This window comes from Thamnophis sirtalis, unplaced genomic scaffold (genome assembly GCF_051295495.1).
Source record: "Thamnophis sirtalis isolate CommonGarterSnake01/CBP01778 unplaced genomic scaffold, rThaSir2_p1.2 scaffold_7, whole genome shotgun sequence".
Taxonomy (NCBI): domain Eukaryota; kingdom Metazoa; phylum Chordata; class Lepidosauria; order Squamata; family Natricidae; genus Thamnophis; species Thamnophis sirtalis.
The window spans coordinates 29298410-29325855 of NW_028261387.1; the positions used below are offsets into that span (position 1 = coordinate 29298410).

General features: G+C 45.4%; 1 protein-coding gene across 3 annotated transcripts in view; it reads right to left on the reverse strand.

The window, feature by feature from the left end:
• Positions 1-780: 780 nt before the first annotated feature.
• The window catches only part of PRKAA2 (protein kinase AMP-activated catalytic subunit alpha 2), a 39410-nt gene continuing 12744 nt past the window's right edge, over positions 781-27446 (reverse strand). For 2 of the 3 annotated variants that reach the window (XM_087719615.1, XM_087719617.1), the window contains exons 4-9: positions 25859-26003; positions 22148-22235; positions 21463-21687; positions 19365-19866; positions 4152-4278; positions 781-2925 (exon numbers count right to left, since the gene is read on the reverse strand). In XM_087719615.1, coding sequence (XP_087575741.1) covers positions 2690-2925; positions 4152-4278; positions 19365-19866; positions 21463-21687; positions 22148-22235; positions 25859-26003 — 1323 coding nt within the window. In that variant the 3' untranslated portion in view covers positions 781-2689. The remainder of the gene's footprint in view (positions 2926-4151; positions 4279-19364; positions 19867-21462; positions 21688-22147; positions 22236-25858; positions 26004-27446) is intronic. The other variant, XM_087719616.1, reaches the window with a different exon arrangement.

Sequence of the window (27446 nt, forward strand, 5' to 3'; positions counted from 1 at the left end):
AAACCAACAAAAATGGGCATTAGTAATTGAAAGAGATTGATGATTTGACCAAAGGGTGAACTGGGAAACATCCTTGTCTGTGAAAGATCTCAAATCCATCCACTTTCACAACCGGCTTCTGCAGCAGTGCCAAAAGTGCTCCCTTTGGATCAATGTTTCAAAACTAAAACAAATAGACTCTCCCATCTTTTTTTTAAAAGGATATATTAAATATTTTGGATAGCAATGCTCTATGTTCTTATTTAAACCTAAGTCTACCCAAAGATATATTTTCTGAACAGAAACGTACAGCAGCAGTCCCCAACCCACTTTGCGGGGACCATCACCAGCCCACGGCATGCCAACAACCTGCACAAAGAAGCAATGCCCCTTCTGTAGTATGCAGACAGCATGCAAAACCACACCCCCTCTTGTCCATGAAAAATCGTCTCTCCACAGAACCAGTCCCTGGTGCCCAAAGGTTTGGGGGCTGCTAACGTACAGGATTACTCTACAAGTGAATGAAATATGCTGTGTGTGTCAGTAAACTTTTCTTCTCAAAATCTGCCTAAAATTAGCACCTAGTCAGAGGTGGGTTCCTACCGGTTCGGCCGAATAGGTGGCAACTTGGCGGCCTGCCACACCCCCGAACCAGTTCTCTCAATGGCGTCATAGGCGCCACCATCTTGTTTCTGTATGCGCAGAAGCATTTTTTTAGTACTGCACATGCACGCTCAGGGATGCAGGGTGCATCCCTGAGTGAATCAGCAGTAGCAGCAGCCGGAACCCACCCATGTGAATATTGTTATAGACAACTAAAGCTACAGAAGCATTTAAATACTAGTTAGCTTTTTAAGCAAGAAAAACTTGTCTTGAGTGCCCTGTTCTTTTTTTCACTTTTCTTGACTGCTGCTAATGTTCTCTGCTATCCTTTCTCTGAAAAAATGTGGCTAGCCTGCAATTACCTTGCTTTATCAGTTTATTACCCTTTTTTTCTGAAAGAGAACATTAACCAAAGGAACTCACCCCTGAAGGAAAACATTTTTTTCTTCCTTTCCCCACAATTCTGAGTTTTATATTGCGGCTATAGACGTTTTGATCTGTTGCTGCCATGAGATTAATAAATATTACTAATTTAAATATGCAAACCTAGCATTTTGATATATTTGATGCAAAACGCAGCCTGAAATGATTGATGGGAAAACTAATAATGAGATAAAAAGCAGAGTGCAAATTTTGTTTATGAGATATATTAGATGGTCTGAATCTAACAAAAGCTGGATGATGAACAGCAGAAAGGGCAAAGTGGTTATGAAAGGCTGCGTTGAAAAGAATTCCTTCAATGAAAATGGAAAGTCCTTAATAAAAAACAACAACTTTAATTAAAACTGGGGAAATGTAGCTGCTGGATAGTTTGCAAAAAGAATTGGTAACCCTGACTACCATCCACCACTCGAAAGAATTGTATTGAAGTGATTTCTGAATTTGAATGGTTTTCAACATCTAAGTTTGGGGGATTTCATATATTGAATCATTTAGTTTAATTCATCTCTGAGGATATTTTCTCTACTTGGGTGAAAAACAGATATAACGTACAATCCAGCAGCAACAAAAATGTAATAAAAATGTGTTGAGATCAGGAAGAGGTTACTTACTGCCTAATAACTGAAGTAAGAGATGTCTCTGCATTATTTGACACTTGCTACCTCTAATAAAAGCAGTTGCTTTATTTAATTTTACCACAATGTCACAAGAATTGCTTTATAATGAATCATCTAATCTCAGATTTGGAGACATCTGATGCTCCAGGTGCTTAGCTCTATATCTCTGTTTTCGAGTCAGTAAGTCTTGAATGCTGTCCTATGCTATTTAGGAGGTAGACTGCAATAATTATTTCAGATGAATCCATGAGTAGGATATAAAAGCGCTATTGACTTCCATGCATTACAAAAGCATTTCCATAGCAGAAAAAGAATATATGAAGTTTGGCCAAAAGGCTTACCATAATATATTTCCAAACTTAAATATCTGTCTAAATTATAATTATTTAAAATCTGAGATTTAAAAAAATCAAAATTCCACTTTTCTCTGGTCTACAGTCCTACTCTATGGGTGATTTCTGAATGTTATAATACTTGGAAGAACAGCAGAGACAACCTTTTCTTCCATGAGTATAAATCTAAATTAATTGGATCTAGGATTCTATTGCTTTTGTTTTCTAAAGTAAGTTTTATTTATTTATTTATTTTTAAAAAAACCTTTTGATGGTCAAGTTTTCAGGAATATTATTGCACTGTTCATTCAACATGGCATGAATGTTATGAATTCTTCAATTGTAGAGTTTTTCAGATTTTTGGCAGCAGTGCAGCATCTGATTTTGAGTGGCAGCGAGTAGAGTCCAATAGCTACCAGCTTTTGGCTGAAGTCTTCAATCTTCACTTCTGTTAAGCACTAACTCCACTGCTCATCATTTCTACCATACCTATGAAATAACACCAACAATCCCAGATTACTGGCAAAAATTCAGCAAAATCTGCAGATAGACTTACCTAAATCGAACACCTTTGTCTTCTCTCCTAAATACCGTATTTAAAGTAATTTCTGGGTACAGAATCTAATATTTGTATGTTCAAAATGAGGCTTTCTTTGCCAAATGGCATTACCAAGGCCTATGCTCATCCACTGAAATCAAACCTCTGAATTATACCTGTCAGCCAGCCAGTGCAATAATGAGACTGGCACACATTTCAAAGAAATCCAGTGTATGGCTCCCAAGACGTGGTGTCACAGAGGACATGCTCCCAGTCAAAGAACCAGTAGGGGATCCGGGAAGTGACTGGCAATCAACAGTGGCGGAGTCAAGACTTAGTCTTGGTCTGTGCAAACGAGCTGCTGAGCTTGAGCGTTGAGGTGTAGAAGAACCCGATCTTTGTTCCATGACATCATCTTGAAAATACAGAGAAATGATTTAAAACTTCTTGAGCTGGCAGGAGGCTAAAATTCCCCTCTACTCTTTCATTTTACTTCTGACTTGGCTTTTCTGATGGTGGACAATTCACTTAACAAAAGCTAGTTTGAAGAATAGACTGAGGTAAGCTCCTGCTCTTATTTGATACCTCCTCTTCCCACTCACCATCACCATTGTCACCCTCCTCTTCTTCCTCATCCCCATTTCCATGAAATGGAAGCTGCTTCTACAAGCAGCCTCCTACGCAATCTCCAGACTTCTCAGACCATGTGTCAATAGTCTCATGTAATTCCCATTCCTCTCCATAAGTCCTATACTTCTGATGTCTTCTTGGGAGGAGGAGAAGAAACTGTTCTGCCTTAATGTCCATTCTACAAGAGTAACATGAGAAGAGGTTTTTAACTGTATTGCTACACTTACTTCTTTCAAGTCATGCTTTTCTTCAAACATTTCACCATAATTACCCTGTTTCCCCGAAAACCTCCCCAGATAATAAGCCCAATCGGCTTTTGAGCACACATGCGCTAAAATAAGCCCTACCCCCTAACTATTGAAACTGGACTGAATTTTTAACAGATTTTGATCCCTAGTTTACAAATCTGGGAAAGCAGTGTGTGAATCTTTTATGAAACAATTTTATGAACAAATTGCATGCATATATGTTTCTCTAATTCCGTTCAGCATCTATGATTTAGACATCCCACCGCATTCAAGAAAGGGGGGGGGGAATCACAAAGGGGTAAAAAGAAAACCAAGGAATTGAGGTAGTTTTTGGAGATAATGAACTGAAAGTGATACTAATGATATAGTTTCAACTTGTAGAAACAAGAATAATGGAATCATCTGGGTGAGGGTGGGGAGGAGGAAATTCATCGCTTGTGGAGAAAATGCTATTAGGAGTTCAGAAATGGTCTGTGATCAGAAAAGGCTTGCTAGACTATTTCCTGCTGAGGGATTATTATGAATCTTGAAAGAAGCAGAAATCTTTCTTTTTACCCACGTGTATCATTAATCTGTCACAGTGAACACTAACTGATGACAAATGGACTGAAGAAGTGTGGCTAAACAACAATTGTTCTGACTAGTAGAATCATAAAGTAGATATAAAGTGTGATGGGGGCGGAGAGAGAAGATGGAGCTGTTTGGGTTTCTTTTTTAGTCTTCCTTCAAGCTTGGGAGTATTTGTACAGAATTTCCCACATACCATCAATGCTTTTAAAGTCCAACAGATAGCTGCGATTGTCCACCTGATAGAGCTGCAAACTCATTTTCACATAATTTCCTGTAACTGGATTCTTTCTACGCACTCGAAGGTGATAGGCATTCACCACCTAAAACACATAATTACCATTTGAGAAAAACATAATTATGGAAAAGGAAAAAGAATTTTGCATAAAACAAAGGAATGTAATCTCAAGACATTTCCCTTCTGTAATAAATCCAATCCAGTTCAGTGGGATATACCTTTCAGGAAATTTTTTTAAAAAAAGCATGTTAACTAGTTTAATCTCAGTATTGCAGTTTGAGAAAAAAAATATGAATAGGGTTTTCCACAATTGTGCAAAAAATGATCAAATAACCTTTCCTTACAGATATTTTTACAAAAGTCTCTTAAACCCTCTCAGAACCTGCTTTCGGGTTTTTATCACTAATATTTTCTGTTTTAGGCACTGCTAGTATACAATGAAAAATGGTTGAGAAAGATAAGTTATTTATTCTATTTGAAAATTCTCCAACCAGCTTGCTTAATTATAGTTTTGTTCACACCGAACTTTAGCATGTTGCTACTCTGTATTGAGATAAAAGTTATTGGTAGTTGGGGGATTTAGAAATTTTATAGAGATAAATTAGACTGACAGACAAGACAGATGAGAGGGAGACAGAGAGAGACAAAGACAGACAGACATAAGAGGAGGAGGGAGAATGAGAATCCCCAAGGTGTTTTTTTAGGAGGCAACTGGACTTTCTGGTTTTTCTTCATCCAGGAAGCTTCTTCAGCTCTGAAAGAAAGAATAAGAACCAAAAAAAGAACGAAAACACATCAAGGAAGCCTTCAGAACGTGTGGCTATCCCAAGTGGGCCTTCATAAAATCACATACACAGAGACCCTACAGGAGCTCCTCCACAATACATTGCAGGCATATTGGAAAAGCTCAGGAGGATCTTCAGTATCATAATATACGTGCACACTTTAAACACAAGAATACACTATGGCAGAAGCTTGTCCACCCTAAAGTCATTTTTTTTTTTAGTCATTTTATTGACATTTATAGGCCGCCCTTTTCCCTAAGGGGACTCAGGGCGGCTTACATTTCATAGGAGGGGAGTGTAAGACAGGACACAAAAGAAATGTGAATAAAGGAAAATAACCAATAAAACACAACATTCATTCAACATTCGGGCGGGGCGAGATTAGGATCTTATCCCCAGGCCTGACGGGATAGCCAGATCTTGAGGGCTGTGCGGAAGGTCTGGACGGTGGTGAGGGTGCGAATCTCCACGGGGAGATCGTTCCAAAGCGTCGGAGCTGCAACCGAGAAGGCTCTCCTCCGCGTAGTCGCCAGTCGGGACTGACTGGCGGATGGAATTCGAAGGAGGCCTACTCTATGCGATCTGATGGGACGAAGGGAGGTAATTGGCAGAAGGCGGTCTCTCAAATAGTCAGATTTAAAGATAAAACACCCAGACATAAACTGAGCAACATCGTATATGCAGTACAATGCAGTGAGCCCTGTACAGATCTGTACATTGGGGAAACAAAACAACCACTTCATAAGTGCATAGAAGACTAGCACATCAGGACTAGATTCAGCAGTCCATCTGCATTTAAAAGATACTTTTGAAAACAGCAAAGTCCACATTTTGGACAGAGAGGACCGATGGTTTGAAAGAGAGGTCATAGAAACCATCTATGTCAAAATTGAACAACCCTCTTTTAACAGAGCGGGATGGATACAATATCATCTATCTCCAGTCTACAACACAGTCATTTCAACAGTTCCAAGAAGGCTCCATACCAGTGGTGGGTTTCAAAAATTTTTGGAACTTACTCTGTGGGTGTGGCCTTCTTTGTGGGAGTGGCTTGTCGGCCATGTCACCGAGTGGGAGTGGCTTGCTGGCCATGTGACCGGATGGGAGTGGCCAACTTGGAATATGTGATGAAACTCACTTAACAACACTCTTGCTTAGCAACCAAAATTTTGGGCTCAATTGTGGTCATAAGTTCCCTTTCTTTCTTTCTTTCTTTCTTTCTTTCTTTCTTTCTTTCTTTCTTTCTTTCTTTTATCTCTCTCTCCCACTTTCTTTTTTTCTTTTTTTCTTTCTTCCTTTCTCTTTCTCTCTTTCTCTTTCTGTCTCTCTCTCTCTGTGTCTGTCTGTCTCCCTCTGTGTGGATCTGTCTCTCTCCCCTTCCTTCTCTCTCTGTCTCTCTCTGTCATCCTCTCTCTATGTCTGTCTCTCTGTATCTCGCTATCTCTCTCTCCTCCCTCCCTCATCTGTTACTCTGTGTGTATGTGTGTCTGTCTGTCTCTCCCTCACTCTGTGTGTGTCTCTCTCTGTCTCTCTCCCTCCCTGTCTCTCTATCTCTCTCCCCTCCTTTCCTCTCTCTCTATCACTCTGGGTGTGTATGTGTGTCTGTGTGTGTCTGTCTCTCACTCACTCATTCACTCACTCACTTAATCACTCACTCTGTGTGTCTCTCTGTCTGTGTGTCTCTGTCTGTCTGTCTCTCCCACCCTCCCTCCCAACCCGCAGATGGGCTCTGGAGCAGCAGAGCCTCTTTCTTCTTTTTAACCAGGTGATCTTTCCTAAGACATAAAAAAGAACCTTAATTGCAGGCTCAACAAAAGAAGCTGGAAAGAGATACTGAAATCTGGGACTGGAGAAAAACCTTTTCTATCCCCTTACCAGCCCATCCGGGAAGACGAGTAACACGAGGGTGATCCCTCCCCCCGCGGATGGGTTCCAGACCAGCGGAGCATCATCCTTCTTTTTAACCAGGCGGTTATCTTCTTCTTAGACAGGCGATCTTTTTAACTAGGAGATGTTTAACCAGGTGATCTTCGGCTGCTGCACAAGCACACGGGCACGCACTGCCCTTTTCTCTCTGATAGCCGCCTGGTTAAAAAGAAGGAGGAGGCTCCGCTGGTCCGGAGCCCATCTGTGGGGGGAGGGATCTCCCTCGCGTTCCTCGTCTTCCCGGATGGGCTTTGGACCAGTGGAGAAGAAGCAGCGGGGGCTGTTACGCTGGAAACTCAAGTCCCATTAGCCCCAAAAGCCTCTTCTGGATGTCTATTGCAGTTGTGAGGAGCCGAGGAGAGCGTGGAGAAGGTTCTCAGTGCTTCGGGAAGCCGGGAAAGCGGCTGGAAGAGGCGAGCGGCTTGGTTTAGCCTCCCTGGACGTCGCAGCAGCAGCCCCAAATGCGCCAATCTCGGCGTTTTTCATATTGGGACGTGCTGCAAGAGGGAGTGAGTGAAGACCTTTTCCAGCCGGCGCAAAGGACTTCCCTGGACTTGCTTTGCTGAGCAGGGGTGACGGGCCCACACCTCCACCACCAGCAGTCCGGAAAAGGTCTTCACTCACTCCCTCTTGCAGCATGCCCCGATGCGAAAAACGCCGAGATCGGCGCACTTGAGGCTGCTGCTGTGACGTCCAGGGAGTCTAAACCAAGCCCCGCGGCTCTCCCTGCTGCTTTCGCGCCTTCCCAGAGTGCCAAGAACCTTCAGGCTCTTCTCCGTGTTCTCCTCAGCTCCTCGCAACTGCAATAGATGTCCATAAGCGGCGGGGGCTATATGCTCAGAAAAGCAACTTCGAGAAGATCCTTTGCTAGGAGGCAGGTTCTAGGATGCCTGCCGCCACCAAAGGACCTTCCCGAAGTTGCTTTTCTGAACATGGGGAAAACGGACGGTATTTTGTCCCTTCTGTCTCCCCGTTGCTCAGAAAAGCAACTCCGGGAAGGTCCTTTAGTGGCGGCAGGCGTCCTAGAAAGAACGTTGGTCTTACCTGAATGTGTCTTTTGGGTGATGTGGAGGGACGGGTCACGGCAGGGTCTTATCACAGCCTGATTGGTCTGTTAGACTGAGAGAAAACTTCTTAGCCTTCAGCTATCCCATTGGCTCCCAGTTTCCTCGATGGCGAAGTGTCCTTATCTGCGAACAAAACAAACAGAGACCCCAGGAGAGACCTCCTGGCCCTCCCCAGGACCCTAACTCAACTAGCTAGGGTGGGAACGTGACCCTTCCTTCCACATCACCTAAAAGACACGTTCAGGTAAGACCAACATTCTTCTTCCGGTGATTTAGAAGGAGGGGAAACGGCAGGGACATACTTAAGCTACAGTCCCAGGGAGGGAAGAAGAAAGACCCGGGGAACGGGCAACTGCCACCTGTTGAAGGACCCTTCTACTGAAGGACGCCTCAGCCGAGGCATAAATGTCCAGCCGGTAGTGTCGTATAAACGGAGTCGGAGAGGCCCACGTGGACACTCGGCAGATGTCTTCAAATGGGGCCCTGGTGGCCCAGGCCGCAGTTGTGGCGGTGCTGCGCGTAGAGTGGGTGGTGATACCTGCAGGGGAAGCCTGACCCGATGCTTCGTAGGCAGTCATGATGACCTGTCTCAGCCACCTCCCTATGGTGGATGAAGAAACCCCAGTCGAAAAGAAACAAACAAAGCCTCAGACCTGCGTATTGTCGCAGTCCTTCTTAAGTAAATCCGCAGAGCACGGCGCACATCCAGCCTATGCCAGAGCCGTTCGCGCTCATGGGACCGATCCGGGCAAAAATTAGGCAGAATAACCTCCTGAGCCCTATGGAATGGGGTATTCACCTTCAGGAGGAATGTGGGATCTAAGCGGAGGACCACTCTGTCATGATGGAACTGACAGAGGTCGTCCCTAGAAGAGAGAGTACCCCACTCGGATATACGCCTGGCCGAGGTGACAGCTACCAGGAACACCACCTTAAGGGTGACTAGGCGCATATGAACCATCCTGAGTGGCTCAAATGGTTCCCCTGTCAATGCTCTGAGGACCAGTGGGAGATCCCAGGTGGGGAATCTATGGACCGGTGGCGGACGAAGGTTTGCAGCCTCTTTTAGAAAGCGCTTAATGAGGGGCGCATGGGTGAGGGTATGAGAGCCCTCCCCATCCAAAACCATGGCTAAGACTGCCACCTGTCTGCACAAAGTGTTCTGGGACAGACCGTTCTCGAAACTCTTTTGCAGGAATCCAAGACGACGGAGATTGAGACCCTGGGGGGATCAAGGTCGTGGCTAGAACACCACTTTGCAAACGCCTTCCAAATGGAGTTGTATATTCTGGTGGTGGAAGGCCGCCTAGAAGCTTCGATGGTGGCAATGACCCCCTCGGACAGATTAACGCTCCTCAGGAGTCGCCGCTCAAGTGCCAGGTGGTCAAATGGAGCCACTGGAGCTCCGGGTGTACCAGGACCCCCTGACACAAGGCAATTTCCTCCCGAGATATCCTCCAGGGCGGGGAGACTGACAGTTGGATTAGGTCCGCAAACCACGGTCTCCTGGGCCAGTAGGGGGCAAGTAGGATGACCTGAGCCCGTTCCCTGACTATCTTCCTGACCGTCCCGGGAATGAGGGAAATGGGAAGGAATGCCTAAAGTAGGCCCGCTGGCCAGTGGCTCCTGAGAGCATCCGTGCCCTCTGCCTCTCAGGACCAGAACCGGGAGAAGAAGCGCAGTAACTGGGCGTTTCTGGGTGTCTGCTCAGCCAGTCTGCTTGGTGATTCGCCTCCCCGGAGATGTGCTCTGTGGCTATGGAGGCTAGGTGTCGCTCCGCCCACATCCCCAGCCATAAGGCCTCCTGCCACAAGGCCCAAGAATGTGTCCCCCCCCTTGGCGATTTACGTGTGCCTTTGTGGCCACGTTGTCCATGAGAAGTAGGATGTGTTGGCCCTGAAGTTGAGTGGAGTGCTAGCTGCGCCGCCTTCAGTTCTAGCCAGTTTATGTTGTGGCGAAGATCCGCGGCAGACCACCGACCCTGGGCCATGTTGGAGTCCATTGCTGCCCCCCAGCCGAAGAGGCTCGCATCCGTTGTTACGGTTACTCTGTCTGGCTCCCAGAATGAGCCCCCCCATTGTACCGCTGGGGATAGCCACCACAAGAGGGATGAGCGGACTTCTGGTGTCAGGCGTAAAGTGTGGTTGGAATTGCTTAGGTGCTTCTTTTGGAAGGGGATCAAAGCCCACTGGAGTGGACGTAGGTGCAGCCTGGCCCATGGAACAATCCCTATGCAGGGTACCATCTTGCCAAGTAGCCACCCAGAGCAGGTGGCGAGAAGTGACAGATGTGGCTAGGGAGCTAGAGAAAAACCTAACCGTGTCTAAGGTGGCATCAGCAGAGTATTGTGAGGCCGCCATAATTTTGGTGATGTCCTGATCGAATCGCTCGTCTTCTATCGGGATACGGTTCTGGAGTTGGCACAGCCACATCACCGTAGTACGGTTAAAGTACGATGCTGCGGCCCTAATTGCCCAGGCCGTGGCATTAAAATTTTTCCTGAGGGTAAGCTCCGCCCATTTATCTTCGGGCTTCATCTTGTCCGCCGCGTCCCCTGATACGACCGGGGAAAACGAGACAAGAGCCGCAATCGGAGTGTCGATCGCGGGCAACTGCAGGGCCTGAGTTAATGCCTTCTCCATGTTATAGACGCGACGATCGTTGCTGCCAGTGTGGAGAAGTTAGTGGGGTGAGACCAAGGCCCTTTGAGTACCTCCAGAAAAAGGGGAGGAGCCAGAATCTCCTCTTTATTGACGGCGGTGTTGGAGAACATCGCCATGTCAGGATCCCTGGCAGGTGGAACAGTGGGATCCCCGGTCCCTATTTTAGTGGTCTTGCGTGCCTTGGGAAGCAAGGTCTTGAATGCTGCAGGTGGAAGAAGGTTAGAAATCAATTGTAAATTGTAAATTTAATGAATTTATATGCCGCCCAATCCCGAAGGACTCCAGGCGGCTTACAAAATACAGGACTAAAAAGATAAAAAATTAAAAATAAAGAAAGAGACAAACAGATTAAAAAGCAACACATCATACACTCAATCTAGGTGGGGCTGGACCTCATTTGTGAGGTCAATAGCCCCAGGCCTGTCGGAATAGCCAGGTTTTTGTGGCCTTTCGGAAGGCCGAGGAGTGGGAAGGGTCCGGATCTCTGGGGGTAGATCCTTCCACAGGGCCGGAGCAGCTACAGAGAAGGTCCTCCCTCAAGGAGTCGCCAGCCGGCATTGTCCGGTCGACAGCACCCGGAGAAGGCCCATCCTGTGAGATCTTATCGGCTGTTGGGAGGTGGGTGGCAGGAGGCAGTCTCACAGATATCCGGGTCCAGGGCTTTAAAGATGATAACCAGCACCTTGAAGCGCGTTCGGAGACCAATAGGGAGCCAGTGCAGCTCGCGGAGGATAGGTGTGACATGGGTGTATCTAGGTACACCCGATATCGCTCGCGCGGCTGCATTCTGGACCAATTGTAGTCTCTGAACACTTTTCAGGGGCAGCCCCATGTAGAGCGCGTTACAGTAATCAAGCCTTGAGGTGACAAGGGCGTGAATGACCATTTGAAGTGCCTCCCGGTCCAGGTAGGGCCGCAACTGGTGCACCAGGCGAACCTGGGCAAAAGCCCCCCTGGTCACAGCTGACAGATGATGTTCTAGTGTCAGCTGCGAGTCCAGGAGGACACCCAAGTTGCGGACCCTCTCTGAGGGGTTAAGATTTCACCCCCCAGGCTAAGGGATAGAATATCTGGACTGTCCTTGGGGGGCAGCATCAATAGCCACTCGGTCTTGTCAGGATTGAGTACAAGCTTGTTCACTCCCATCCAGGCCCTGACAGCCTCCAGGCACTACAGTTAGTCCAGAATGCAGCCGCACGAGCGATACTGGGTGTACCAAGGTACACCCACACTACACCTATCCTCCGCAAGCTGCACTGGCTCCCTATTGGTCTCCGAGCACGATTCAAGGTGCTGGTTATTACCTTTAAAGCCCTACATGGCCTAGGACCCGGATATCTACGAGACCGTCTTCTGCCGCACACCTCCCTACGACCGATAAGATCGCACAGGGTGCGCCTTCTCCTGGTGCCATTGGCTAGACAATGTCTGCTGGCGGCGCCTCGGAGGAGGGCCTTCTCTGTTGCCGCTCTGGCCCTATGGAATGAACTACCCCCAGAGATCCGGACCCTACCCACTCTCATGGCCTTCTGAAAAGCTATCAAAACCTGGCTATTCCAGCAGGCCTGGGGCTGTTGACCTCTTGACCGAGGTCCAGCCCCGATTAGACTGGGTGCATGATGTGTTTCTTTTAATCTGTTTCCTTCTGTTTGTTTTTAACCTTTCTTAAAATTTTATTTCTGTAAGCCGCCTGGAGTCCTTCGGGATTGGGTGGCCTTTAAATTTAATAAATAGAATAGAAATAGAAATAGAATAGAATAGAATAGAATAGAATAGAATAGGAGAGACATCCCTGGACCGAGTCCTTGAGGAATAATGAGACTTGGCATGGTAAGAAGGTTTATCCCTCTGCGCAATGCCATGAGTTTCAGGATGTTGCCTCTGGGGATGTGGACAAGGCCATTCGAGCTGTAAGTGCCTCCACCTTTATTCTGGACCCGTGTCCCTCCTGGCTGGTTGCCAACAGCAGCGAGGTGACACATGGCTGGATCCAGGCGGTCATGACCGCCTCCCTTCGGGAGGGGCACTTCCCCGCTGCACTTAAAACGGCGGTGGTGAGACCCCTCCTGAAGAAACCATCCTTGGACTCAGCCATTTTAAACAATTATCATCCTGTCTCCAACCTCCCCTTTATTGGGAAGGTTGTTGAGAAGGTGGTGGCCTTCCAGCTTCAACGGGCCTTAGAGGAAGCTAGTTATCTTGACCCCTTCCAGTCCGGCTTCAGACCTGGTTACAGCACAGAAACCGCTTTGGTCGCATTGACCGATGATCTCTGGAGGGCCAGAGATGGAGGCCATGCATCCATCCTGGTTCTCCTTGACCTCTCAGCGGCTTTCGATACCATCGACCATGGTATCCTTCTGCGACGACTGCGGGAGGTGGGGGTGGGAGGCACTGTTTTGCAGTGGTTCTCCTCCTACCTCTCGGACAGGTCGCAGTCGGTGTTGGTCGGGGGGCAGAGATCGTCCCTGAGGCCCCTAACATACGGGGTGCCGCAGGGTTCGGTCTTATCCCCCCTACTATTTAACATATACATGAAACCCCTGGGCGAGATCATTCGGAGGCACGGGATAAAATACCACCAATACGCGGACGATACGCAACTGTATCTGTCCGCCCCGTGCCAACTCAATGAAGCGGTGGACGTGATGAACCGGGGTCTTGAGGCCGTTAAGAACTGGATGAGCGCTAACAAACTGGTACTCAACCCGGACAAGACCGAGTGGCTGTTGTGTTTCCCTCCCAACAATTTGGCCAATGTTCCAACACTCAGGCTGGGGGGTCAAATTTTATACCCCTCAGATAGGGTCCGTAACCTAGGAGTCCTCCTGGATCCACAGCTGACTTTTGACCATCAGTTGTCGGCTGTGACCAGGGGGGCATTTGCCCAGGTTCGCCTGGTCCGTCAGTTGCGGCCCTACCTGAACCGGGAGGCTCTCGCAACAGTCACTCGAGCCCTTGTGATCTCTAGGCTGGAATACTGCAATGGGCTCTACATGGGGTTGCCCTTGAAGTGCATCCGGCGACTGCAGTTAGTTCAGAATGCAGCCGCGCGAGTGATAGTGGGCGCACCGCGGTTCGCCCACATTACACCCATCCTCCGCGAGCTGCACTGGCTACCTGTCGATCTCCGGGTGCGCTTCAGGGTACTGATGACCACCTTTAAAGCACTCCATGGTAGTGGATCTGGGTACTTGAGAGACCGCCTTCTGCCGATTACCTCCCTCCGACCGATCAGATCGCACAGACTGGGTCTCCTCCGAATCCCATCTGCCAGTCAATGTCGACTGGCGACTACACGGAGGAGAGCCTTTTCTGTTGCAGCTCCGACCCTGTGGAACGACCTCCCCGTCGAGATCCGTACCCTCACCACCATCCAGACCTTCCGCACAGCCCTTAAGACCTGGCTCTCCCATCAGGCCTGGGGATAGGTTCCCAATTTACCCGCCCGAGTGTTGACTGTTGAATGCAAGTTGTGTTTTATTATTTTATTCTGTTCACATATTGTTTGTCTTTTGATATTGCACCCCCTTCCCTGCGATTGTAAGCCGCCCTGAGTCCCCTCAGGGAAAAGGGCGGCCTATAAATCCTAATAAAATGTCTAAAAAAAATGTCTAAATGAGATATGGCAGTTGAGATCAACCTCTTGATACTCTCTGGGAGGCGTTCTAGATCCTCCATGTCCTGATAGGGATCTGGATCACATTGATGAGACCCAGGACAGTCACCTCTAGAGGAACCCTCCAAGAGGTCTTCAGGTTCATGCACCTGAGGTAGGGGGAACCCTGGCAGGGAGTAAAGGGTCCCCTCCCTCCTAGAACTGATGTAAGATCTGGAGGGGGAAGCTGATGGGAAGGAAGGACTGAAGCAACCCCGAGGAGAAGGTGAGTGTCGTGGATCGGGCCCTACTGGGGACCTAGACCTGGATCGGGGCCTGCTGGATTGGGCCTGTTTCTCTGCCCTAGCAATTGACTTCTCCAAGGCCTTTTGCCTTCTAAGCTCATCCTTTTCAGCCGCTCTGGATGGTCTTGTGCTAGCCCATGGCTTAGGTGCAGTAGACTGGGACCTGGGTTGGTCTGGTGTAGTAGACCGGGACCAGTGTTGATCTGGGAGGCTCTCCATGCCCATGGGGGTTAGGGTGTCCTCCGCTGGCAGAGAGTCGGCCCTGGCCGCCATTTTGTGGCACTCACGCGTCCTGAAGAACTGCTCCAAGGTCGACAGTCTCCAGCCGGTTCTTCTTTAAGACGGTCTGGCACAGTAGACCGGGACCTTAAACATGTCAGCAGACTGGGACCTTTCTTCAAGCTGGCTTAGGTGCAGTAGACTGGGACCTGGGTTGGTCTGGTACAGTAGACCGGGACCTATGAGGCACGGATGAGTGTTTGGGCTAGGCCATGTGTCAATTTATAAAATGGCTGCCGGAGCTCCATTGGAGTTTTTAAAATGCTCCGCTTCGGCGCCGCTTGAGAGGCTAGCCGCTGGTGGCTCACTAAAGCCCCTGACGAGCTTCTGCAGACTCGGAGGGAGCCTGCGACGAAGGAGCGGCTGGAAAATCACTGTTAGGCTCATCTGGGTTGCTGGTAAGCGCGAGGAGGTCACGTCAGCGTGCGCGATGTGCTCGGCACCCCCTCGCCTCTTTCGCACCAAAAGCCTCCAAATCGAGCCGTCTGTGCTGTGGGCTCTTCCGTGGCTGCGAACGGCCCCCAGCACCCCGGCAATGGCCCCGGGGATGCAGCCGAATTTATTCAATTTAAGTAATTTAGACAATTTAGAATGGCCAATAATACGAATTTAAGACAGGAATTGTAGAAATATCACTAGTAAAAACGTTTCTTACCTAGAGAGCCAAATCAACAGTCCTAGGACCAGAAAGACTGAGAGGAAACTGGGAGCCAATGGGATAGCTGAAGGCTAAGAAGTTTTCTCTCAGTCTAACAGACCAATCAGGCTGTGATAAGACCCTGCCATGACTCCTCCCTCTACATCACCGGAAAACCTGCCTGCTAGCAAAGGACCTTCCCGAAGTTGCTTTTCTGAGCAACAGGGAGACAGAAGGGACAAAATACCATCCGGCCGGGACTGGTATACATGGCCGGGGGCGGGGCAGGCTTACTTCCGGGTCCTGTCACTAACCGGTTCGCAAGAACCGGCGGGGACTGACAGCAACCCACCCGTGCTCCATATCCATTTGCACCACTCGGGTCACCGATAAACCTCCAAGTGGCCTCAATGACTCTCTAAAAGAATGTAAATGATCAGGTGTCTGCAAGGAGTATAAATCTTTTTATTCCCCACCAACCACTCAGACCTGAAGAAGTTTCTTGGATAAGAAGTGAAACATCTTCAAAGAAAAACCAGAAAGTCCAGTTGCCTCCTGAAAAACCACCTTTGGGACAACCATGACCTGAATGACTGAGAATCTCCATAGACAGAGAGAGAGAGAATAAATAAAAAGTTAAGCTTTCCTGAACAGATTATTGATTCTAAGACTTAGCTCTCTAGGAAGAAAAACTGTACACCAAGATGTAAAATATTATTTGGGGGCAGTCTATGCATGCTATTAAATAATGTCAGGGGAGAAAGTCAGGAGGAGCAGAAATAAAGAAATATACTGCCTCTGTTCAGACTCTTTGTCCATGAGATTTTAATCAATTAGACAATAAGTTTAAGTTATGTTCAAGGTTTATTCCCATGTGATACATGATAATTTTGAACATATAAACAGCCTGATTCTTCATTAGTAGTTTTCAATGAAGATATTAATAACTATAGAAAAGGGATTCTTCTCCATTATGTTTATCAGGCAGTGGAACACAAATGCTAGTGAATGGATTGGCCATCTCCTCTGCAAAAGGAAGCTATGATGCTTGGAAATCCGGATCAGCTGCTAAGTGCCCGGATTGCGTGTGACCTTTGAGGTGCTGCAATGGTCAGAATTTTGAGACCGGCTGTATTACGAGTATTACTCGTTTGAATGGTCACTGAATGAGTAATGGTTAAATAAGGGCCACATATATTTAACCATTCAAAACAAGAGATAGGCTTGGCACAGTGGTGGCAGCATGTGTGTGAAAATGGGATGAGCTCAGCCTCTACCATCTGCCCTGCTCAACGCCACTAACCCTGAATGTCTCAAACAAAGCTGCTGCCACCAAACAGCCCATGGCAGTAGCAGCAGGGGCTGTGAAAATGGAATGCACTCAGCCTCCACTGCTGCCTGCCCAGACCTTAATTGGCCCAAACACCACCTTTGTTGCTGAATGGCCCACAGGGGAGAAGTGTATGAAAATGGGGCACCTCCAGCTACTGCCACTCTGCCCTCTGCCCACCTGGCTCTCCTTCCAGCTGCCATAACAAGTTGTCCCCATCGCGAATTGACCGTATTGAGTTATCCTGCAACAATTTGGTGGTAGTGAGCTGGCCACGCCGAGCTGGCCATGCAGAGTTACCCCAGACCCGATCATATGGGTAAAAACTCACTTAACCACTGTTTTGCTTAGCAATGGAAATTTTGGGCTCAATATATGTATACAAGTAGTGCTCAACTAACAAGTTTGTTTGGTAACGATTTGAAGTTAGAACGTCACTGAAAAAAATGATTTATGGCCATTTTTCACACTTACGACCATTGCAGCATCCCCTATGGTCATGTAGTCAAAATTCAGATAGCTGGCAACTGACTCATATTTATGACAGTTGCAATGTCACAGGATCATACGATCCCCTTTTGTGACCTTCTGATAAGCAAAGTCAATGCGGAAGCCAAATTCACTTAACAATCATGTTACTAATTTAACAACTGCAGCAATTTAGACAACAACTGTGACAAGAAAGGACATAAAATGGAACAAAACTCATTTAACAAATGTCTCGTTCAGCAACATAAATTTTGGGTTCAATTGCAGTTGCCAGTCAAGGACTACCTGTAGATCATAAAATTTATAAAAGTAGGAGAAACAGGAACCTCAAAAAAGATCTCTGCCTGATGCTGACTTTACGTGTCAGAAGATTGCAAAAGCATCACCCCAGTATACTGTAACCATCCTAAATACATGCCAGTTGCCAAGCATCCAAATATTGATCATGTGGTTGTGGGGATGCTGCTATGGTCGTAAGTGTGAAAAATTGTCATAAGTGTTCTAATCCCAGCCTTAGCAAGTAATCAAAAGCTACTTAAAGGTAAAGGTTCCCTCGCATATATATGCTAGTTGTTTCCAACTCTAGGAGGCAGTGCTCATCTCTGTTTCAAAGCCAGAGAGCCAGCGCTGTTCAAAGACGTCTCCGTGATCATGTGACCGGCATGACTAAATGCTGAACCACACAGAACGCTGTTAGCTTCCCACCAAAGGTGGTTCCTATTTTTCTACTTGCATTTTTACATGCTTTCGAACTGCTAGGTTGGCAGAAGCTGAGACAAGTAATGGGAGCTCACTCTGTTATGCGGCGCTAGGGATTCGAACTGCTGAACTGCCGACCTTTCTGATCAACAAGCTCAGCGTCTTAGCCACTGAGCCACCATGTCCTTTGATGATAAACTGCTTACTCGCCAGTAAATACAAACCCCTTTTCAAACAGGGTAGGAAGTCTTTTATTCACATGGATAAACAAAGAAAAGCAAATGTAATTAGTCCCAGCAGAACCTGGTTCTGGCCTAGAAATCCGAATTGCTTGCTGTCTCCTAAAAACGACAACCAGCCACTCCCAAACCCCTACTATTTTTTCCCCAGCCAGGGAGAGGCTGGCTATCGTCCACATCTGCTTTCCTTTGCTCTCCTCTCTTTTCTTCTCTGCTCATACACACATCTGGGATGGGCCCCATCTGTTCCTCCCCCTCATTCAGCTCAGGCCCCCGAAGACAGCTGCCTCTCCACCTGGGGGAGGACAAAGACTACCTTTAATATACTATATTTAATCTGTTTTATGGGCATTATACTGCAATGTGCTCTACATGGGGCTGCCCTTGAAGAGCATCCGGCGACTTCAGCTAGTCCAGAACGCGGCCGCGCGAGTGATTGTGGGTGCACCTCGGTTCGCCCACAAAACACCTATCCTCCGCGAGCTGCGCTGGCTACCTGTTGATCTCCGGGTGCGCTTCAAGGTGCTACTTGTCACTCATAAAGCCCTCCATGGTAGTGGATCTGCGTACTTGAGAGACCGCCTCCTGCCAATTACCTCCCTGCGACCAATTAGATCGCATAGATTGGGCCTCCTCCGAGTTCCATCCGCCAGTCAGTGCCGACTGGCGACTACACGGAGGAGAGCCTTTTCAGTAGTAGCTCCGACCCTTTGGAACGATCTCCCCGTGGAAATTTGTACCCTCACCACCGTCCAGACCTTCCGCACAGCCCTTAAGACCTGGCTAGCCCATCAGGCCTGGGGATAAAGCTAATTTGTCCCCACCCGAATGATGAATGAATGTTGCTTACTATTTTACTTCTATGTATTGTTTGTGTCTATTGTTTATACCCTCCCTTCCTTATTTTATGTAAGCCGCCCTGAGTCCCCTCAGGGAAAAGGGCGGCCTATAAATACTAATAAAATCAAAATCAAAATCAAATTATGCCTTAGCTGATTTTTGACTGTAACCAATAAAACTAAATTAAACTGATACAAGCCTCCCTGGACATATCCAAAGGTAGCATTCACATGCTTTAAATTAAAACGTACATAAATACATAAAGTTGCTCATCTGAAAAGCCTTCAAGAGCCATATGGCACTGCTACTCTTACCTTCCATTCAAAATCCAGATGTTTCATTGCCCGGTAAACTTCAGCCATGATATCGTAAGGCTTGCTTTGACTTCGTATTCCTAAATGCCACTTGGCTTTTTTCACAGTCGACGGTTTTGGCTTAGTGGTGTTCAATGCATCCAAAGAGCTTTTTGCTTTGGGACTATCCGCAACGAGAGGCGGCATCCTTTCTGGATGAGGTTTCACCCCTGGGGGGATATGCATAGAGTCATCCATAAAAGAGCCACTTGGTGGGCTGGAGGCGAGGTAGAACTCACTGGCCTGATTCATGATTCTCCGGTTGTCAATGATCAGGTGATACGCAACCGCAAGCTGGTCCTGAGGATCTCCACTGTACAAGCTGGCCATCACTTCTGACTCGGTGCATTCAAATTTCTCACAAACTTCCCTCACAGCATCATCATCCATGACATTGGCATCATACGATGGGTCTTCTGGGAACAAATAACTGGGCAGATCTTGCTTGAACCATTCGTGCTCTCTAGAAGAAAATAAAAATGGTACTCCAGTTAGAACAATGCCATTTGTTAACAGTGTATTGAAATCTCTTTCAAATTCCCAAGTGGTCTTTATCACGTTATACAACTTTTCAGGACAGTTGGGGGAAATTGGAAAGTCTTCTTGAGATTACTCAATTGTGGGGAGCAGCAGACATGCTATTCTTGTGGTATTTTTTTCTTATTATTATCACATTAATCATCCCACATCCCTGAACCATTCTGCAGTATTCTTCACTGCCCAAACTTTCTGATATGAAAAAGTTTCTGTCTAAGACAGGGGTGCCAAACTGGATTTCTTCGAGGGTAGGATCAGCATTGGAGTTCTACTCCACAGGCTGGCCGGAGGGGGGGAGAGAGGGGACTGACGCCTCCTGCTGGCACACACACACACAGATACACAAACACACAAACACACACACACGCACACACACACACACAGAGTTTTGGCCAGCAGGATACAGGCTGTCCAGGCCAAAAAGGGGTGCGGGAGGCCACATGTGGCTCCCCACGACCCTTTTTGGCTGCCAGAGGGACCAAGGGCCGTTCCTTTGCTTCTTCCAGACCGGCCCCATGGGCCAGATTTAAGCACCCCGTTTGACACCTTTGGTCTAAGGTCTCCCACTGGAATTTAACTGAAGTATGAAAACCCAGAAATACTGCAGAATGCTGGAAATATGACTTTATATTAAAAGATATGACATTTAATCATCTTGTAACTACATTAATACAAGTTCTTCCATCTCCCTGAAGATGTTATTCTTTGCAAGAAGAAAATGAAAACTATTTCTTTTCCATCAAATTAAGACAGAATTGTAAAGCAAACCAGTCATGGAAGAGAAAATGTTAAATGGTGATAACAATTATGTATGCTTGCACACTTTCAGTTGTAATGACCAGAGGGTTATGACTGATTTAGGACTGATTTAGGACTGATTTGTGTGTTCTTGATAAACCTCTAGATATGAAAAAATAATTGTAGAATATACTCAGCCAAGAAACTGTTGAATCCAAGGAAAGGGGGAACTTTAATTTGACAGACCTAGAGTCTCCTATGAAAGAGATCCTGTGTATCCCCCAACAGAACATACATGCACAATCAATAGTTCAAACCACATATTGCATGAAGATTTCAGAGTTTTGGAACGTGGCACACCTGGAGATATTGAAATAAGGCTGAAACAAAGGACAGAAATCCAGTCCATGGAGTGGTATAATAGTTGTAGAGTATCATGATATAATTAAGGCTCTTATACATATTTTTATAGCTAAACAGTTTTGCAATTTATTAAAATGTACCTTTATTACATGCTACTTTATTTACATTCTATTTTATTACTCAAGATTATTTTAAATCTCATCTCAGGTTTTCTAATAACTGTCTGTGGAGAATCCAAATTCAATTTATTTTAATTTAATTAACAATTTTCAGCCTACGTTTAATCAGATTGGGAAATGATTGTCCAATCTCTTTCTAATCATCAAATTACCCAATAAACACTTTTGTCTGGCATTCCTCTTCTTTCTTACTTTAGAAAAATGTTAACCAGCAGCATGTTAGAATTTTGGCCCAGGCTTACCGTATGTCTTTGATGGTGGCTCGTTTGAGTGGATCAACCTGTAGCATATGCATCAGCAGGGTTGCTATTGAATGGTTGAGGTATTCAGGAATGTAGAAGACGCCTCCCCGGATTTTTTTAAACAGGGTTGGGACATGCTCATCATCAAAAGGAAGAGTCCCACAGAGGAGAGCATACAGAATAACACCACAGCTCCAGATATCAACTTCTGGGCCAGCGTACAATCTGAAGAAAAGAAAAAATGTCATTAATCTATGTCTTAATGTAATATTAAATAGTTGGGAGAAGAAGAGGAAAACAGTGCTAAATAATTGCCTTCATTCAAAATGAAGATCAGAAATTATACAACCCTCCTCCTCCTTCTCTTGATCATTTTGTCCTGATTCCTCTCCTTTTTGATCTCTCTTCAAACCTTCTCCAAGTATTCCTAATATATTCTTTGACACTCCAGGTTGTTGATACTTAGCAACGTGGCACAGAAGAATCTGTTTTATCAGCTAAATTGAAATAAAATGTTTCTACCTATTGGTCAACACATGGTATCTGTCACCCTCTTTTTTAGGCTGCTGTTTCTTTTTAAAAATAAAATCATGTAGCTCTCATTACCTAATTAAATTAATAACATAAATCATTTCACTTCATTCCCCAAGCATTTCAATATGCAATCATTTCTTTCATCTTCTACCTTCCAGAGATTACTTCTGGTGCTGCATAGTTGGGTGAGCCACAGCTGGTTCTCAGAAATTCACCATCTGACATCATATTGGATAGCCCTAAAAAAAGAAAACTGTTTAGGTATTCACCTATATAAATGAACCAAAAAGGTAGAAGAACTCAAACTGAGAAATTACAGTTGGAATGCAATAGAATGGAATGGAATAGAATAACCAACTATAGAATAATAAGAAATGAATCCTAGAGGTGTGCAACTTTTTTTCTTTTTTTTTCCTTTTTATAAATTTTTATTTTAAACACATAAACACATCAACAAAAACAAACACATGATATAAGACGACATAGGAACAAGAAATTCCATCATATATCATACAGCAGTTCCGTATCGGTTTCTTTGCAGTTAATGTTTTCCCTTCTATACCTTTCTATCTTACATTCATTGTCACCTTATTCGTTATCCATTTTTATGTAAAATTTTATATTTATTTATACTTAGCTATTTGTAACCAGATATTATTTACCTATATTGTGCTATATATTCTTACTATCATTTATTCTCTTACATACAATTCTAGGTATACATTCACATGGATATTCTTTTTCTTTGCCATTCTTATACTATTGTTATTCCATTTAAAAGATTATAAGGTACAGTTTGGATTGTTTTGTTTACCAACCCTAGCGCCTGTTATGACACCACCTTATTTTCTCTTTCTTTTCTCTTTCCCTTCCTTCTCTACTTCCTTTCTTCCTCATCTCCTTCCCCTTCTTTCTTCCCTTACCTCTCCCCTGCTCTTACCCTCTCTTCTAGTTTGTATCTGACTTTTCCCTCTCGTGCGTTTCTTCTCTGCTCTCTCTCTTTCTTGCCTCTGTTCTTCTCTCCTGTTTCTTTCGTTATGTTCTGATGTTTCTTCCTCTTGACCTCTACTTTCTAATTCCTCTTTGCTTCCTTGTTCTATTTCCCTCTTGCAGTATTCTTCGCAACTTTTTTCTTACAAACTAGTCACCAAGCACTCCCCGCCCCACAAAAAAATCTGCTTGGCTTGTTTTGCTGCAAGGATGTCAGCTTCTTCTAGACATTTCCTTCATATATGCAGTCGGTGTTGGTCGGGGGGCAGAGATCGTCCCTGAGGCCCCTAACATACGGGGTGCCGCAGGGTTCGGTCTTATCCCCCCTACTATTTAACATATACATGAAACCGCTGGGCGAGATCATCCGGAGGCACGGGATAAAATACCACCAATATGCGGACGATACGCAACTGTATCTGTCCGCCCCGTGCCAACTCAATGAAGCGGTGGATGTGATGAACCAGGGTCTTGAGGCCGTTAAGAACTGGATGAGCGCTAACAAACTGGTACTCAACCCGGACAAGACCGAGTGGCTGTTGTGTTTCCCTCCCAAAAATTTGGCCAATGTTCCAACTCTTAAGCTGGGGGGTCAAATTTTATACCCCTCAGATAGGGTCCGCAACTTAGGAGTCCTCCTGGATCCACAGCTGACTTTTGACCATCAGTTGTCGGCTGTGACCAGGGGGGCATTTGCCCAGGTTCGCCTGGTCCGACAGTTGCGGCCCTACCTAAACCGGGAGGCTCTCGCAACAGTCACTCGAGCCCTTGTGATCTCTAGGCTGGAATACTGCAATGGGCTCTACATGGGGTTGCCCTTGAAGTGCATCCGGCGACTGCAGTTAGTCCAGAATGCAGCCGCGCGAGTGATAGTGGGCGCACCACGGTTCGCCCACGTTACACCCATCCTCCGCGAGCTGCACTGGCTACCTGTCGATCTCCGGGTGCGCTTCAGGGTATTGATGACCACCTTTAAAGCACTCCATGGTAGTGGATCTGGGTACTTGAGAGACCGCCTTCTGCCGATTACCTCCCTCCGACCGATCAGATCGCACAGACTGGGTCTCCTCCGAATCCCATCTGCCAGTCAATGTCGACTGGCGACTACACGGAGGAGAGCCTTTTCTGTTGCAGCTCCGACCCTGCGCTTCAAGGTGCTACTTGTCACTCATAAAGCCCTCCATGGTAGTGGATCTGCGTACTTGAGAGACCGCCTCCTGCCAATTACCTCCCTGCGACCAATTAGATCGCATAGATTGGGCCTCCTCCGAGTTCCATCTGCCAGTCAGTGCCGACTGGCGACTACACGGAGGAGAGCCTTTTCAGTAGTAGCTCCGACCCTTTGGAACGACCTCCCCGTTGAGATCCGTACCCTCACCACCATCCAGACCTTCCGCACAGCCCTCAAGACCTGGCTCTCCCATCAGGCCTGGGGATAGGTTCCCAATTTACCCGCCCGAGTGTTGACTGTTGAATGCAAGTTGTGTTTTATTATCTTCTTTCTTTTGTTCACATATTGTTTGTTTTTGATATTGCACCCCCTTCCCTGTGATTGTAAGCCGCCCTGAGTCCCCTCAGGGAAAAGGGCGGCCTATAAATCTTAATAAAATGTTAAAAATGTTAAATGTTAATATATATAGAATCTCATTTTTTCTACAGATTCCTGCATCCAAATTAATCCTACCAATAATTAAATCTTGCACACAGAGACCTAGAAGAGAAAGTTCTGGATATCAGACAAACAGTATAAAACTTTGTGTTTTATACCTGACCTGGAATATTCTTATTTATCTAGCATAAAGATGAGCATTAGTTTAAGTGACATATTTTTATTTTTTGCTGTTTCAATTTGAAGGGGAAGTAAAACAAATGAGAAGGGGAAAATGGAAATTATTTATTTTAAAAGTATATACAGTATACTACATAGATTGTGTTAAAAATGAATTTGTTATTTTGCTCACTTAAGACTGGTGTTATGACAAAAGATCTATCACTAGAGCAGATATTTTTGTAAATATATTTTCTTCATTGTGGTAGGAAAGCAAAGAGAGCTAGGAGAAACACCTGCCACCACTGATAATTCACAATGTATTTTCCAATGAGTTTACTAACAAAAGCAATTTAGGTTATAGTGAACTTCACATGGCTGAATATTACTCCCCATAAAATAAATAGTAGAAAGATAGTTGTTCTAGAAATGGCTCAGAAACGGCCTGGAATCTAACTTCCTAATTTTGTTGTTGTTCTATTGAAAACCTTTCAGACATGGAGTTTCTTTACCTATAGTTTACTACCTTTGGAGAAGACTGAAAGCCATCTTTTCTTTTGGGTCTCAGGCCTGCCACACTTTCTATTATTCTACTATGCATTTTCTATTGTGGAAAAATGGGAGGGGGTATTATGAGTTGTGTGATATGTAGTCATAACAAAAAAATGTCTAGAAAGCCAAGGTGAACTTTTGTCTCTGCACCTCTACACCTGACTGGAACTGGATGTGTGGAAGCTGCCAGCATGGCAGTGGAAGATTGGACCATGTGATGGACTTATGGGTGTGGGGCAAGATCTTGAACTTTCAATTGGGTGGGAAAGCTGGGAAGCTTTCAGATTAGGGTTTTCCCAGATGTGCCAACATGGCTCTTTTAATAAATTGAAACTTTGAGGAATCCTTTGCCTCAGACTCCGATTTACTTTTGGATGCTATTTGGAACCCTGAGATTAAGCCAATGTTTTCAGTTAAAACAGCTCTTCACAGTAACACAGAAGCTTCTAATGTTGATGGAAAATAACACTGAGTTCCCTGAAAGACATTGACACAGTCCAGGGAATGGCTCGTAGCCAATTACATTTTTGGAATGCTATTAGGGTCACATACCAAAATCAGCTATCTTGGCATTCATGTGTGCATCCAGCAGCACATTCTCTGGTTTCAGATCTCTGTGAACTACCATATGCCTATGGCAGTAATCCATAGCTGACAGAATTTGCTGAAAGAGGCGCCTGGCTTCAGCTTCTTCTACCTGCAACAACAACAACAGCAACAACAAAAGCTAATAAATGCTCTAGGACACGGATGTCAAACTCGCCGCATCACATTGTCATCAAGTGATGTTTTACGACATTTTCCCCATTTGCGGAGCTGGGGTGGGCGTAACCAGCATGTAACACATCTGCCCCATGGGCCGCCAGTTTGATATCCCTACTCTAGGATTTTCTGTATACCACTCAACAATGCAGCAATCCTTTCTTGGATGAACCACAAGACAAATTTAGAATTACAGTATGGTTAATAGCACTAAATTGAAAAACAAGAAGTGATATTTTTACACAGTTTCTGAAAATTAAGGCTGTCCAAAAATTAAGCATCTCCTCACCTGGTTCTCTCTGAGTTTTCCCTATATGGCCTAGATCACTTCATTTAGAGACCAGTCTAACTTTGGATTAAATTTAGATTTTTTTGTCACAAACTCTGGCCTTTTTTAACCGTATATATACTGTATTTTCTATGAATCCTAGAAACTGAAGAAACAGTGAGAAATTCTCCAACTGCTAGTGGGAATGAGTTATGATCAAGCAAGAAATTTGCTGATGGGGATACTCAGGAGAAATAAGGTAACACTTCTGCAAGGGCAGGATTTGATTACACAATTTGCAAACAACACAATAAAACAAAGAAGCAGATTTCTTCCCCAAGTAATGCAGTGTGTTTACAGTGAAAAAGATGAGATGGGATCAATGCCCTAGAAGTAGCAAGTGGTGTTGTCACATTGAAGATAGTCACCAGGGGCCTTTCCCTTTTATTTTTGTGTGAAACTATATTTTATACTGTTTTTATGTAATTTTATGTAGCTTGAAAATCTTTTATTTTATTATAATCTAAAACAACATAATGAATTTTTGATACTGGTCTGTGACTGTAATAAAACTGATTGATGAACTGACAATTTCAGTCATTCTCAAACCACATGCCCACTAGCTCAGGTGAGCTGGGATGAAAGATATAATAAAACACATCTGGAGGCAAACTAGACCGAGGTTTTAAAACTGTGATGATCAAAGAATCAATGTATTACTGCATAATCCTCTCCAAGAACTTTCCAAAGATCTATAGACATTCATAAATGATCTTGAACATTTTTGTGCCTATTCCTTATCCGACCCCTAACATAAGTCACAGTTGGCAAAAATGCAGGGAAGTGTTTTTACATCAGTACTGGAGTCCCTGATTGGCATAAAGAGGCATTTACCTTGCTGATACTGTTGCTTCTATCTATGGGCTGCTTCATCCTTTCACACAGCAACTGATGCCTTATGCTTAATCCCATTCTTTTGAGTGCACAAAGAATATTGAAAACTTTTCCTCCAGAACCAACTCTAATGCTTTATAAGATCTAATCCCAAGGTATTGAGTTTTATTCTAACTATGGCTTTATCCTGGCTTGATTTAGGAAGCTTCTATTAAA